The sequence below is a fragment of the Marmota monax genome, unplaced genomic scaffold (assembly GCF_021218885.2).
Source record: "Marmota monax isolate L192 unplaced genomic scaffold, Marmota_monax_Labrador192_F-V1.1 WCK01_AAM20220418_F8-fsc00041, whole genome shotgun sequence".
In the NCBI taxonomy this organism is placed as follows: domain Eukaryota; kingdom Metazoa; phylum Chordata; class Mammalia; order Rodentia; family Sciuridae; genus Marmota; species Marmota monax.
The window spans coordinates 14,532,838-14,547,696 of NW_026695238.1; the positions used below are offsets into that span (position 1 = coordinate 14,532,838).

The 14,859-nt window shown below is 46.2% G+C and overlaps 1 protein-coding gene across 7 annotated transcripts in view; it reads left to right on the forward strand.

The window, feature by feature from the left end:
- The window catches only part of Dis3l2 (DIS3 like 3'-5' exoribonuclease 2), a 335,522-nt gene that overhangs the window by 259,188 nt on the left and 61,475 nt on the right, over positions 1–14,859 (forward strand). For all 7 annotated transcript variants that reach the window (XM_046439665.2, XM_046439664.2, XM_046439663.2 and 4 more), the window contains one exon: positions 11,561–11,794. In XM_046439665.2, coding sequence (XP_046295621.1) covers positions 11,561–11,794 — 234 coding nt within the window. The remainder of the gene's footprint in view (positions 1–11,560; positions 11,795–14,859) is intronic.

Here is a 14,859-nt window from a genome sequence, read left to right on the forward strand (position 1 = left end):
AAAAAAAAAAAGCGGTTACCATGGGGAGGGACAGACGAGAGGGGAACAGAAGGTTACTGTCTTTCATAACAAGCCTTTAAAACTATGTGATTATTGTAACTATGTATATTTTATTTTTAAATTTTTAACCTGCAATTTTTCAGATATACCTGAAAGTAAAGAAAATAGCACAATAAATGCTCTTTGCACATCTCCCAAATTCAACTACTGTTAAGATTTTGGTTTTTGATACGGTGTTTTGAAATAAACCATAGTCAGGTCCTTTCACTTACATGTACTTTCATATGCAACTCTAAAAACTGTGGACTTCCTTTAATATAAACACAACCCTGGGGCTGGGGTTGTGGCTCAGTGGTAGAGTGCTTGCCTTGCATGTATGGGGCACTGGGTTTGATCCTCAGCACCACATAAATAAATAAAATAAAGGTGTTGTGTCCTACAACTAAAAAAAAAATTAAAAAAAAAAAAAAAACACAACCCTGTAGCATACCTAACAATGGACGCTAATGCCATGGTGCCATCCAGAACCCATAACACATTTCCCTGAGTATCTCCAATGGACTTGTCCAAATTGAAATGAAAAAAGAAAATACACACGTTACTTTGGGTTTTTATGGCTCCTATCTGGTAAAAAGTTCCTTTCTAAGGTTTAAGAGGCAAACATTATCTGAAATGCAGAGAAGGAATTATGAGTACAGTATGCCAGCACTCATATTCTGGTGGGGGTGAGAGCAAGCATGGGGGGAAAATGAATGGAAAAAGATCAGAAGGAAATAAAACAGAATGCCAACTGTGGTTGTGTTTGGGTAGTAAAACTATGAGTAATTTTTTCTACTTTTTTGGATTTTCTAATGTTTTTTGAAAACATGTATAACTTTTATATTTTTATAAATGCTTATTTTTGCAAAAGTTTAACTAAATAGAAAATAAAAGCCTGTAGAAGAAAACTAACTTGAGTCAACAGAGAAGAACGTTGAATCTGAATTATGCCTGCCAGGATCAGACCCGAGAAATAAAAACTGCCTGATCTAATGTGCTTCTAAAATATGAGGGTCATAAAAGAAGCACTAGAAAGCGGCAAACCCTGACACACAGTTGCCCTTTGGGGTTTCTGTTCGAGGCAGTGCCGGGTGCTTAGGGCTTCTGCTCTTCACAAGGTGCTGCAGGGCAGGTGAAAGCATGGGGCCAGGAAAGGTGCTGGGCCTCTGTCTAACCACACAAGATAGGAAGGACCAGGGTTGGAACTAAGGACAGAGACTAGCAGGGCAAGGCCCACTGTGGTTATCCAAATACCCTACCCAGAGACCAGGGGACCACATGAGAGGTAGACCGGTTGGTTAGTCCTGAGTATCTCTTACCTGCAGTAGGGGCCCATAATGAAAGGTCTGATTCCACATTTGTATCCAAGGAATGCTTGTTTAAGATGCTAGTAAGCAAAGCCTGAGTTAAGCTAGAGGGGCACAGATTCAGAATCAGATGAGAGATCAGGGTGCCAGAGGAGGCCCTGAGGGCAGCCCTGCATCAAGAACCCAAATGAATAAAGAGGAAGGAACTCAAAGCCTGTGTGGCCAGAGCCAGGAGGCTGGGTTTGCTTATAGTCTCTTTTAGCAAAAGGGCTTGGGCTTTGTTAGAAGGAGCCAGAGCAGGGCCAGCAGCATTGTGTCCCCACTCCTCCCACATGGCTGCCACTTTTACCTGGTGCCAAAGTGAAGGTTTTCCTTAGGCTACTGGCCTGCCTTACTCTCTGGGGTAGGCGTGGTCCACCATTGGAAGGCTACTACTTTTTTTTTTTTTTTTTTTAACACCCACAAGAAAATCTTGGATAGTTTTGCTTTCATCAAGCCAGTGCCCCAATGTTTAGGTCAATAAATGTTTAAGAATCTATTTTTAGCATATTTTTCATGTGTTTGTTTTAAGAACATTGTTTTCTAATCTTGACATTTGTAATTAAATATTGTCACAAGGGAAAAGTTACCCAAGTAAATTTTGTGCTTTTTGTAAAATGCAACTCTGGAACCACAAAATCAGCTCTACCATATCCATCCAGTGGCCTTATCACCTCCTGAACACCTCTGGCACTTCTGTCTCATCTGACACTCACCGAAGACCAGTTCTCAGAGACACCTGAAATACAAGGTCACCTCTGTGAATATTCTTGTGTCAGACTTTGAAGAAAATCACCTGCAACAAAGCTGACTTAGTAGGAGTCTCAGGGTCACAGATGAGAAGGATGCAAGGAAGGCCTCCCTGGCTGCAGCTGTCCCCAGCCTGCCTCCCCTGCCACAACTGGGATGCTGCCATGTGCCAGCATCCATTAGGACCTAGAGGGTGCTCCAAAAGAGGACACTTCAGCCATTTACTCAAGCCAGAAGCCATGGGGTCCTTTTTCACTGCTTTGGTCTTTCTCTTACCATCCACCCCACCCACATCCAGTCTGCCAGTAAGTCATCTTGGCTTTGCTTTCTAAATCTCTCTGAATCTGTCCCCTTCCTTATCACCTTGAGCACTGTGGCAGGGGTTCCAGCTGCTGTCTCTTGCCTGAACTAATTCAGAGGCCTCCTGGCTGTTCTTCCAGCTTTGGCTCTTGCCCATTTATCTTCTCCCCACATGGCAGTCAGAAGGAGCCTTCTAAATCTTAAACTAGGTCTTATCTCTCTTTTAAAATTCTCCAATCTCTCATCAGAACAAAAGCCAAAAGCCTTTAAAATGGGATGCCCCCTCCTCTCTGCTTTCTCTTTCTTCTGCTAGAGACCCATGGAATCCAGAGCCAACTTGGAAACAGACTTGCTTCTCTTGCTGAAGCATCTTTGCTCATGTGGAGATCACTTATGATGAGCTCTCTCCTGTGCAACAGCTCCCATCTTCAGCTTCTGTGGCCTTAATCCACTAAGCTCAAGTTTTGCTACCCACCTCTTCCTAATGCCATTCCAGTCTGGGCCTGTTCCTGGAGCTCTAGGGAAACTCTACTTCCTGCCTCAAGAAGCACGCGTTGAGAGAAGAATGTTGTGCAGAGTACAGGCCGACTTTCTTTAGCAGAGCCTTAATACTACTTAGGAATTCTTTTACTAATTGCTAAGGTAGCTATTCCAGACCTTTATTCCTAGGCTTCACCTTTCTGTGCTGCTTCTCATCCCTCTTTCATTCAAGACCCACCATTCTCCTCTGGTAACTTTCATTTCTCCTTCTTGGAAACCAGAGAGCATCCAGTTGGATCTACTTGATCAACTTTCCTCTCTGCCTTTCCCCTCTCTTTCTGCAATAATAATGCCCCTCTTGCAACCTGAGTTTAAACCCTGTGTTCTCTGGATCTTTTAATGGCATCAGTGACAACCAAGCTACCCAGACTTTAAAGTGGCCAGCCTGCTTCACATCTACTACCTCTAAGAGTTCTACATTCTAGCAGGGCTACCTTTGTGGTGGGCCTCTCTAATCAGTCCTCTCTTTCTGTACCACTGCCACCATCCCAGTTCACATCTTTGCCATCTTATCCTGGGACCAGTGGTATAGACTGTGACCTCTATTCTGTTTCCCTAGTGATCATCCTCTTACTCAACTTCCTCTGACTGCATGTGATAATTAGCCCCAAAAGTCTGATCTCTAGAGTCTGATATAAAAGACCTCCACCCTCTGTGACCATTTGCCATCCATCCTCCAGCCCCCCTCCATCTCTTCTCTTGCTACTGAAGGATTCATTTGGCTTAAGAGGGAGCCACAAGGCTTCCAAGACTTCTCATGTGCTCCATCCTCTTCCTTGAAGATGCTTCCCCTCAACTCTGCCAACAAGGATGCAGCTTATGCTTTGAGATGCAGCTATGATGCCACTTCTTCACGAGAGTCAGGGATAGTCACTCATCCACCCACTCAGTATGCTGGGGATACTTGCTGTCTTCACATACTGTATAAGGTATTGAAGATATGAAATTAATAGCCCCAAACAGAAATGGTAGTGATCTCCTGGTGATGGATGAATAGATTTTTAATTTTTCTTTTTCCCACCCATATTTGTAAAGTTTCCTATAATGAATTCATAATACCAATTAGAAAAGTAAAAAAATATTTTGATTTTTTTTTCTTTTATTTTAAGTAAGCAAATGAGAGATGCTGGATTATGTTTGTAGGCTGAGTGGTAAGGTGAACAGACAAGACAAGGGAGAAGAGATAGATTTGGGGAGTCTCTCATCCTAAATGGAGTGAATATGGGGTGGGGGAGTGGGATGCCCTAGATTTTGAGAAGGTGCTTAAATGGAAGGGCATTGTCCTCCCTGTCAGAATCCGTTTTCCCATCTTTCCACCCCCTCAGCACCTGTCCTCTTTCCCTGGACTTTAGAGCCATTTGTGCACAGATCTGTTATCCTGCAAGATTATAAACTCCTTATAAGCAGTACCATTCCTGAGGTTTTACCTCTCCGCCCATAGTACAGTGCCCATACCCAGAAAATGCTGAAAATATTTCATACAGTGATTCGCACACCTGTTTATTCTTTCTGCCTTGTTAGAAAGGTGGTCTCTTGGTAAGCATTGCATCCACAGCAACCTTCCCCACTTTGCAAGCCAAGTGCTGAGGGTTGAACAAAGCCTCAAACTACCCCATTCAGCTTCTGCACAATCCTGCTGTCCCCATGATGACCCCTGTAGAGTTTCATGTCCTGCTGCTGGCCTGCCATCTGCCACTGCTAGGAATCTTGTGAAACTTGAAAAATAAAATGCTGGTCAGGTACAGTGGTGCACACCTGTAATCCCAGCAACTCAGGAGGCTGGGGCAAGAGGATCTCAAGTTCAAGGCCAGCCTGGACAATTTAGCAAGACCCTGTCTTAAAATAAAAAGGGCTGGGGAAGTAAGTCAGTGGTAGAGTGCCCCTGGGTTCAATCCCCAGGATTGCCAAAAGAAAAAGAAAAAATTCTATGCTCTCCCTGGGTCATCATGGTCTGTAGCAAGGCTTGTGTGTAGTATCATGCAACCTGGGGCTTCAGTTGGTGGTAAGAAGCAGAGCACTCACTGGTTGATGTGTTTCATCCTCGGACGCTGTAGTGGAAACCTTGCCCATGCAGCTTCCCATGAGACAATAGCTTCAAAAACTGGTTCTGAGAATAAGGAGAAAGTTCCCAGAATATCTATCTTTAGTCATTACCAGAGGCGGAGCAGAATTGTTTTATTTCAGGCCTGTAGCAACAGCTCTGGGACAAGGGTGCTTTGGGAAGAACTTTGCTGTGTTCTGTGCCCTGCATGTCCCATTTCCTAATGAAGGCACAATGAGATGGCTTACCTAAGGTCACTTCAGGGGAATCACAGAACTGAACTGAACAGATTTTGCTTGGACTTAAAATAAGAATTCAAAATGAAATATTTTCAAGAAATGAAACAAAGTAAGACATTTATTATTTATAAGATGGTCATGCCAGGAGGTAAAAATTCCTTTTAATCAGCTTTTCTCCCACGTTTTGATGTTATTAACAGTGGGTTTGACTTGAACCTGAAGACATGGCTCCTGAGTATCAGAAAGAACAGAGTGGGCTGTCCTGGGCTCTAAAACAAGTGCACTCCCACTTTCCTTCCTTGCTTTCTCCCCCTAGCCTCCAGTTTCCTTCCCACACCCTCAGGCCTCTCAAAGATGAGCTTTAAGGATTCCTCCCACTGCCCTGTGGGAAAGGGGATGCTTTCAAGGCCCGCTCGGGCATAGCACCCTCATCCACTGTTACCAGAATGAAATTCCTGCCTCAGCACCATCAGAGCCTCTGGGATCTCCTCACGTTTCCTGCAGCTCTCAGGGTTTGGTGTGCCAGGCAAACAATTCGAGGAAGCTTCCTCCACTTCCTTCCTCAGAAGTTTAGACAGCTGTCAATAGGTCAGAATGGGAAGGGACCTGGTTCTAGCCCTCAGGACCAGTGGGCAAGCTCAATGGCAGGCCACCTTGGAGAGCAGAAGAGTGCTCAGTACACTTAGGCATTTTTTGCTATACAAATAAATCTTGGAGAGAATTCTAGCACATAAACAAACTGACTTAGGAACTAAAACAGGCTGACAGACATGAGGCCCTCTGCAGCCTGTGCCCTGGGCAGAGGGTTCTGGTGGGCCTCTGCATGCTTCCTCTGGGACCCCGACAGTGCAGCCATGGAACACTCCAGGATGTGGCCTCTGTGTGCCAATACGGAGCAAGTGAGCTCTCAGGTATAAATGGAGCTTGCTGCTGCTGGGGCACAAGTCTTGCTATTTACAACTTCATTTTAGCCTGGTGGCTCTCTTTGTTTTGGGGAAGTTTTATATTTGTTTGATTGGTTAGTTGTTATTTTTGTTTGTTGTTGTTTGGTAGTAGGAATTCAACCCAGGGACACTTTACCACTGAGCTCTATCCCCAGGCTTTTTTTTTTTTTTTTTTTTTCTTTTGCTTGTGGGGGGGGCAGGGTCTTGCTAAGTTGCTGAGGCTAGCCTTGAACTTGAACTTTGAACTTGCAGTTCTCCTGCCTCAGTCTCCCAAGTCACTAGGATTGCAGGTATGCTCAGGCTCTCATGTTTTTTAAGAAAAACCTGGGTCTCACCCCATCACATTGGGCCTACTACAGGGGTGGGCCTAGTGGAAGAGTCCCCTACTCCTCAGCTACCCCCCAGCCTCTGCCTGCTGCTTCCAAGGCCTTCACTAGGCAGTCCTTCCTTTGACCTGCCCCTTGCTGTCTTCCAGCCCTCCTCTTTCTGCCCACTTCTTTGTCAGATGCTTTCTTCTTGGCACATTTGGCTTCTCTTTTACCCACCCCTTTTCCCGCCGTTGCCACTCAAACAGCCTGGTTTTGCTTCAGTCAGGAAAATGTTTCTTTCTAAGATGTCTTTTGAACTAAACATTTTATAGATGGGACTCAGAGTTGCTGCAGAAGTGATTTTACATCTTATTATTTAAAATTATAAATTAACCCCATTAGCAGTTTTTAGAACCAGAGGTGTCTTACTAAGGGGCTGACATTTTTCAGAGGATAAGTTTTAAAATACATTTGAATGGTATTAGGACACAGTGTTCAAAGGTTTCCTCACACCGTTGTCTCTTTAAACTATAGAAAGTTGATATGCATTTGAGGTACATTTGCTTCTTTATTTCACATCTCTCGCTTTTCTATTTTATGACATTCAGCTGAAATATAAGAAAAAATAGACTTTGAATCTAAGCCTTTGGTTGTGGATCTGCCCATGGCTGCCACTTGGGAGCTTGTGTGACTCTCAGGAAGTCTGTTTTCTCAGCTGTTGAACAGGCTGAATAAGGGACTCCCCCTCCCCCGCCTGTGTGGGATGTCAGGGTCTGGGACTGAGGGTGCTGGGCTGTTTCAGTCTTCCTGGATGTAGAGGTGCCGTGCACAGTGGATGGTGTGGGCTCCTAGTTGGCCCAGGGTTTTCCCAGCAATGCCCTGCAGTCAGGGCCGACTCTGTTAACCTGACATTCTCAGCACTAATGTCTCAGAGTGTGTGCAGCAAACTTGCTGCCTGCCGCAGGAGTGGTCCGAGTCCTGTGATTCCGCAGAAGCAGGACATGATCTTCTTCTGAAGGGTTTTGTTTATGCATCTCCTCGTGGCTTTTTAACTTTTTCCATGAAAAACCCTTTGTCCTTTTGTCTTCTGCCACTGGCCCTGGTTATGGACTGGGCGTTGATGTGAGTACAGTTTCCAAATTGGAAATTAATGAGGTGTTCCCTCCAGAGAGGCCTGCCTTCCACGCTGGGGCTGGCTGCTCCTGGTCCCCTCTGGGTGGATCTTTGCTTTCCCGCTGCAGCTGCCACAGGCACCCTTCCTTCCCAGAGGTGGTTTCAGGCCGCTTTTCCTAGCCTCATAATTATTTTAGTGACTGTCAGGTGTGACTCCAGGCCTCCTCCTCAACCCTTTGTATGTTTAAAAAGAAGATCAGGGCAGATTTCCAGAGATGCAGCTGTGAGGGGAGGGCTGAAGCCAGGGGAAAGAGCTTCAGGAAACACCAACTCAGGCCCCAGCTTGGCAGCATCCAGGTGTGTTGTTGGGAAGGGACTTCTGCCTTGACTGAGAAGGAAGCAAAAGAGCAGAGGTGCCCATTGGACAGGGAGCGGTACTTCAGGTGAACTGCATGTGCCGCCAGGATGGCAGTAAACAAGCTGGGGGCGGGGGCATCTGATTTGGGAAAGGGCCAGGTAATGAACTTTAAGAACTCCCCGAGATTACATGAAGCCCCTGGTCAGGGCTCAGCAATCAGAGGGTTCAGAGAGAGCGACAAAGGTATGCATGGAGAAGGTGTGCATAGGCTTGGGGTACCTCACGCAGCTTGCTGCCAAATTTCATGCACATGTTGTGGGGTGAATCTCATCAGGGCTCTCATTAGATTCTAAAGCAGTTCGTGGCCCCACAGCTTAGGTGAAAACAAATGCCCCTTAGGGTGCTGAGGTCACCTGCTCAGAGCATCCTCTAGGGAAAAAGAACACAGACCCCGGGAGGCCACACACCTTGTGACCTGGGCACAGGAAGGAATCCACGAGGCCACTTGTGACCTGTGAGAAAGAGAGGCGTGGCGTGGGGTGGAAGCTGGATTCCCTGAGCGAGTGGAAGACAGGCTGTCTAACAAACACAATATGGACACACGGGAGGAGGGACTGGATTTGGAAGGAAAGGGAGAAACGGAAGCAAGCCGACTCTCCAGGGGAAAACACTGAGACCACAAGAATGAAGAGGCCGTGGCCCTGTCATTCTAGAGGAGGTTGGAGCAGCTCTCTTCAGGAAATGTGGTGTGTAGGGCAAGCCTGGGCTGCCCTGGAAGGGGCTCCCTCCTGCACAGGGCACCCCCAGCTGTTGGACAGGACTGGATTGGCACTGTGGGCACCCTTGCCTACAGCACAGGAGCTCCCAAGAGCCGGCTTCAGGTCCTGCTTGCCACAGTGTAAGACTCAAATGTGCATTTGAGTTCCTCCTAGTTCTTGGAATAATCTGGAAAGCATAGTTTCAGGATTGTATTTTTTTTTTTAAGAAAAAATTAAATGCACAACTCTCTATAGCTCTTTGCACTGAATGAATGCAAGACATGAATGATTGTCATCATTCTCATCCTCCATCTCAGGGCTGCCATTTTTTGACAGTGTTGATTCTTCTTTAAAGGGAGGATGTGGGCACCAGAGGGCTTTCTGTAGCCTGTCAGCTTAGCAGATGTGTCCATGAAGGCCTTGTCGGGTAGGCAGTCCTGAGCTGGGCTCTGCCCTAGAGGAGCACTTACATACAGACCTTCTGAGGGCTGTTCATGGGAGGCATCGTCTCTGAGGCTGTGAACAGAGTGGTTTGGCTGGTGAAGAGCAAGAGGGTGTTGCATGCCCAGACTTGAAGGTTCCGCTCCTGACCAATGCTCACCCCTTCTTGCATGCCCTCACCCCCAATCACTCAGCTCTGCTGCCTTCCCTTGCTTCAGAATCATGATTCCCACAGTCTGCATCTTGGAACTTTTCCACTTTCCTCAGGCCCTAGAGCCTTGAACTGTCTCCTTCATCCTTTCCTGCATAGACTGGGGCTCTCTGGTGTGAGCACTCCCTACTTCACTCTTTTTCCCCTGGGGCTCATCCCCCTCCTCCCTGCCTGCCTCCCCAGGCCTCTCTTCCCACACTGGATGGATGGCCTCCATCACCTCCATTTAACCCCAGGTCCTGTTGTTTTTCTATGTACTCAGTCTTCCTTCCATACTGGTTTCTTCTCCCTACCCTGTAAACACAATGAATGCACCCTCTGTCATGGTTCTCAACGGCTTTCCTTCTCGTCAGTCTTCTGGAAACCACCATCCACAGTAATTGCATTGCCTCTGCTTAGCCATATGCTCATCCCCCACCCAAAGCTTCCCAGACTTTTTCATATCATGACCCGTTCAAGAAGTGTCACTTTTTTAAAAAATATTTTTATTAGTCATTAATGGACCTTTATTTTATTTATTAATTATACATGGTGCTGAGAATCGAACCCAGTGCCTTACACATGCTAGGCAAGCACTCTACCACTGAGCCATAGCCCCAGCCCTGAAGTGTCACTTTTTGAGTGGCATATGGACACATGCTTGAGGCTGAGGATGATGGAGACAAAGTTCTGGCTGCCCTGAAGGCAGAGGAGCCCGGCCCAGGGTGTCCGGAGTGTGCAGTCTTTCTGACATCCCGAGTGCTAGGTGCAGTGCTACATGCCTGGACTTCTCTTTCTTTTAATCCTCTTGACATTCAGATGGTGCTGTGTGACACTGGTGAGTTAGAGCTAAACACTGAGGTGGCACTCACTACCTGGGTTCTGTTCCCCTTTGCCATTCTGTAGTGACATGGCCTTGGACAAATTACTTTTTTTCTCTGTGCCTTGGTTTCCTGACTGAAGAATGAGGTTCATAAACTTCCTACCTCATAGGACTGTTGGGAGAATCAGTAGCTGCCGTGTGGAAAGTGGGTCATCAGTGCCTGTCTCGTAGGAAGTGCCATTTTAAATGGTCTTGTTGCATGTCAGTGTCCTTTTTTCTAACAGTTCTCCCCCACGCCCCTTTTCCTACCACTAGACATACCTGGTCTTTTCCTTTCTGGACCCTCTTATTTTTCTTCTGTTCTCATCCTCTGGCTTCCCTTTTCCCTGCATGGGCAGGTATAGGGGAACACAGCCCGTCTCTTCCTTCCTTGAGCCCCTGGAGGGGTGGTGCCAGCTCTCTGAACCAGACCAGCCACCATCTCAGGCCCTGAGCCAGCACCCCAGATGCCCTATAGATACCCTCATCTGGATCTCAATCTGCACCTCAGACTTAGAAGTCCCCCCAGAATTTTCATGTTTTATTTTATTTTCTTCTTAAAACCATAAAGGCTTATAGAAAATACAGAGAAATTGAAAGACTGAAATATACCTCAAAGTAATCTCTGCATTCATCAAGCTCCACCACTGAGCTGGCATAGCCCCTGGAGTCTGGGCTTTTTCCCCAGGGGATACTTGGCAATGTCTAGAGACATTTCTGGTTATTAGCTGGGGAGGGGGGATGTTACTGGCCTCTAGTGGGTGGAGGCCAGGGATCCTGCTCAACATTTAATAATGACAGGACAGTCCCTCACAGTAAGGGATTGTTGTCCAAAACCCTGTTCTTTCTCTACATAGACATGTGGAAATTGGTTTTCCCATTGTCCACTCATCCTTCCTCCTCACCTGTGTCCTCTGCTTCTGTCCATGGCCCTACTTTCTCCCCTTTCCTTCCTCCTCAGCCATTACCAAGCCCAGACATCATCTGTCACATCTCTGGCAACTGTCCCTTCCTCTTGCCCCAAGTTATGAATTGATGACCACTCTCCTAAAACTAATGAAGAAGATTCTCACAGGCTTTTCACTCTTCGAGGTGTGTTTGGGGACCTTCGTAGACTTTCACTGCCTATCGAATTCAGCCCAGGTCTGGTAGAGTCCCAGCTGCTTGAGGGCAGCAGCAACCATGTCTGATTCAACTGTGTAACAGCATCCTGAGCACAAGGTCAAGCACTCCATAAATCTTTGTTGAGTTTGTGTGGTGAAGGCTTGAATGAAGAAAATCCTGGAAAAGCATATCCTCCCAGCTTTTTCACAATGTGTCTGTCTCTGCAGATCCTCAAGGAGTGGTTTGGCCGGACCATCATCCGCTCCTGCACCAAACTGAGCTATGAGCATGCTCAGAGCATGATTGAAAGCCCATCTGAGAAGATCCCTGAGGAGGAGCTGCCCCCCATCTCCCCAGAACACAGCAGCGAGGAAGTGCACCAGGCGGTCCTGAACCTGCACAGAATCGCAAAACAGCTTCGCCAACAGCGCTTTGTGGACGGCGCACTGCGTTTGGATCAGGTCAGTGTGTTTTGTTCAGTGCAGCCGTAAAGTTTGACTCATTCCTGAAGCCAGTGGGATGAGGCAGCATGGCAGTCTTTGTCTCTCCTGGCTTTTCCCCAGGCATTCCACCACACTGTGCTGCTCTCCCACCCACCCTCCAGACTCCACAGGCATGAGGCCTGGTGACACAGTCACAGAAAAAGATGGTGTCTGTGCAGGTAGCTCTGCAAGCAAACCACTGCTGTTTTCTGTGGAGAGGCTGTGCCTGGGATTTGATCCTCACTTCAGGTTCTTAGTTTGAATCCCTTCTCATGAAAGCAAGAACTGAAGACACACATGTTTAGGAAGTAGCTGGCCAGTGTGTGATTGTGAGGGTCAAAAAACAGTATGTCATTTTTTAAAATATTATGTGGATTTTTTAGCTTAATTTTATTTTTTTATTTTTATATGGTGCTGAGGATCGAACCCAGTGCCTCACACATGCTAGGCAAGGGCTCTACCACTGAGCCCCAGCCCCAGCCCCCCCCTTCTTATTCCTCAAAGAGAGTTATTTGTTTAACATCTGAAGAAGTAGGGAAGAGAGGAGCCTGGAGAATGTTGGCTGTTGAAGCAAACAGTGGCTGCAGTCGCAGTGATTCTGACACTGTCAGCCCACTGGGACTTAGGCAGCTGTCACTTGGATCAGGTAAATTTCCATATTCCAGAGTTGATAACAGCTAGGACCCAGGAATTCTCTCTTCATTGCTTGTCAGCACATTACAAGAGTGGAGCTTATGTTTTATATCATGGAATCTTTTTTCATTTGTATTTCTGACCCACACTTTCCTCCCCAGGCCATTGTGTGCTGTGGAATTGTCTCCATGTGTCTGAAAAATGGAGTGGGTAGCAGCAAGATCGCTGGGATTGCCTGAGGGATCTGCTTATCAGACCATTAGCATAGCTTACCCTGCAGAGACTTCTTTCCCCAGCCCTGCTTTAAGACCTTGCAGTGGAGGTTCTGATTTCATCCTACCTTCTGCCACAATCCTGCATGACTGCTTCCTAGCAGGCATTGCAAATAGGTGCTGCCCCAACCTAGTAGTAAGGTCTCAGGACCTGGATGATCAGACCTGCCTGTGCTTGCAGTCAGAGCAGCTCCTTGAACTCTCCTGCCCTTCTGCATGCTCAGGGGAGATGATAGGCAGAATAGCAGGAGGAGGACATGAGCTGGAGGAAGAGGGACTAAGGCATAGGAGACTGCAGCAGGGCTCCGTGCTTCCTGCAAATCCCCAAGGCACTCTAATTGCCACCCCCAGCACCCCCTGGATTCTTGCTTCCTGGATATCAGTCCTGCACTAGGCCCTTGGGCCACCTCCTGAATCTCCCTTTGTATATCTCTAGTAATGTCCCCTTTCTAGAAGCCTCTACCTCTGCTCACCCTGGGATCCCATTCACTGGGATCTTCCCCACCTTCCTTTCATCTCGCTCCACATTCCCTCCCTGAATGGACTCTTCTGCTCTCCTGGTTTTAACTCTCAGCTGCATGGATACTAATGATGCCCTGACCTTCCTCCTCAGCTCCAGTTCAGCCTTTCTACTGCCTCCTGATTTTTTGTTTGTTTGTTTGTTTGTTTTTTTGTTTTGTTTTGTTTTTTTGGTGTGTGTGTGTGTGTGTGTGTGAGTGGGCAAGTTTTGTTTGTGTTTTGTGTGGGTTGGTTGGTTTGTTTTCCAGTTCTGGGGATTGAACCAGGGCCTCATGCATGCTAGGCAAGTGCTTTACCACTGAGCCCTCCAGCCCTTTTCTATTTTGAGTCATGGTCTCATTAGTTGCGCAGCCAGCCTTGAACTTGCAAACCTCCTGTCTCAGCCTCCCAAGTTGCTGGAATTTGGCGCCACCACGCCTGGCTCCACTTGTCTTCTTAAAACTCACTGCCTGGATGCTCACAGCCATCTCACCAGCACTCCCCTTCCTCTGTGCACAGCAGTGCCTGGTGCTCATGGCTGCCCTCACGCTGTTTAGCACCTCTTCCTTCCATGATCAGGGGAATTGTGCATATGTCCCTGAACCTAGGTGATTCCAGCACTTGTCATGCATTGTTGTAATTAAATATAAATAACTATCTAGTTTACCTAAATATTAGGTCAAGTAATTGAATACAATCATAAAAAAGAAATGTGTTGTTTTTGTAAAAACTAAGTTAAATATTTTGGAAAGATTTGGATGAGTGTTTGAAAATTCTGTTTTTGCTGGGTACGGTGGCACGTGCCTGTAATCCCAGCTACTAGGAAACCTGAGGAGCAGGATCTCAAGTTCCAGGCCAGCCTGGGCAACTTAGCAAGACTCCCTGTTTCAAAATAAAATTAAATAAAAGGACTGGGGATGTAGCTCAGTGATAGAGCAGTTGCCAACTGTGCTCAGCCTGGGTTCCATCTCTAGTACTATCAAAAATAAATAAATAAATAAACATTCTGTAGGTGAGACAACTGTACAAGTGCAGGGGAAATCCTAAAATTCAAGAATCATTCTGTATTCAAATTGCTTTACAAATGGCTTAAACTGTAAGTAAAAGACAATAAATTGTAGTTCATTCAGAAAAGACTGTGGAAATCTAATTAGCATATACTTTTTAAAAAGGCTTACTTTTTCAACAATAGTAAATGAATGTGCACTTATATAAATTAAACCAAAACACAAAATTATATATATATGTGTGTGTGTGTGTGTTTATGTATATGTATATGTATATATATAATCTGTTCTACATGTTTCCCTTCTTTACCTGACTTCTAGAATAACTCATCAAGTGCTACTCAGTCACACCAACTATGTGGGTTTCTGGTATAACAGAGACATTACCCCATCAGGTTGATGTAAAGTTCAATTGGATTAAGTGTGTGAAATACTCAACAAACTGGAAAAGACTGCCGGGTGACCTCAGTTCGCAGCAGTAGGAGAGGTGTGATGGTGAAGAGAGGGAACCTTCACAGATTATTGATAAATTGTCGGCATGTCCAAGAATCCACATTTTATTGCTGAAAATGACTTTTGATATCTAAACCTCAATGGCCTTTTCAATTTATAAATTAGAAAGCTGAGACCCCCA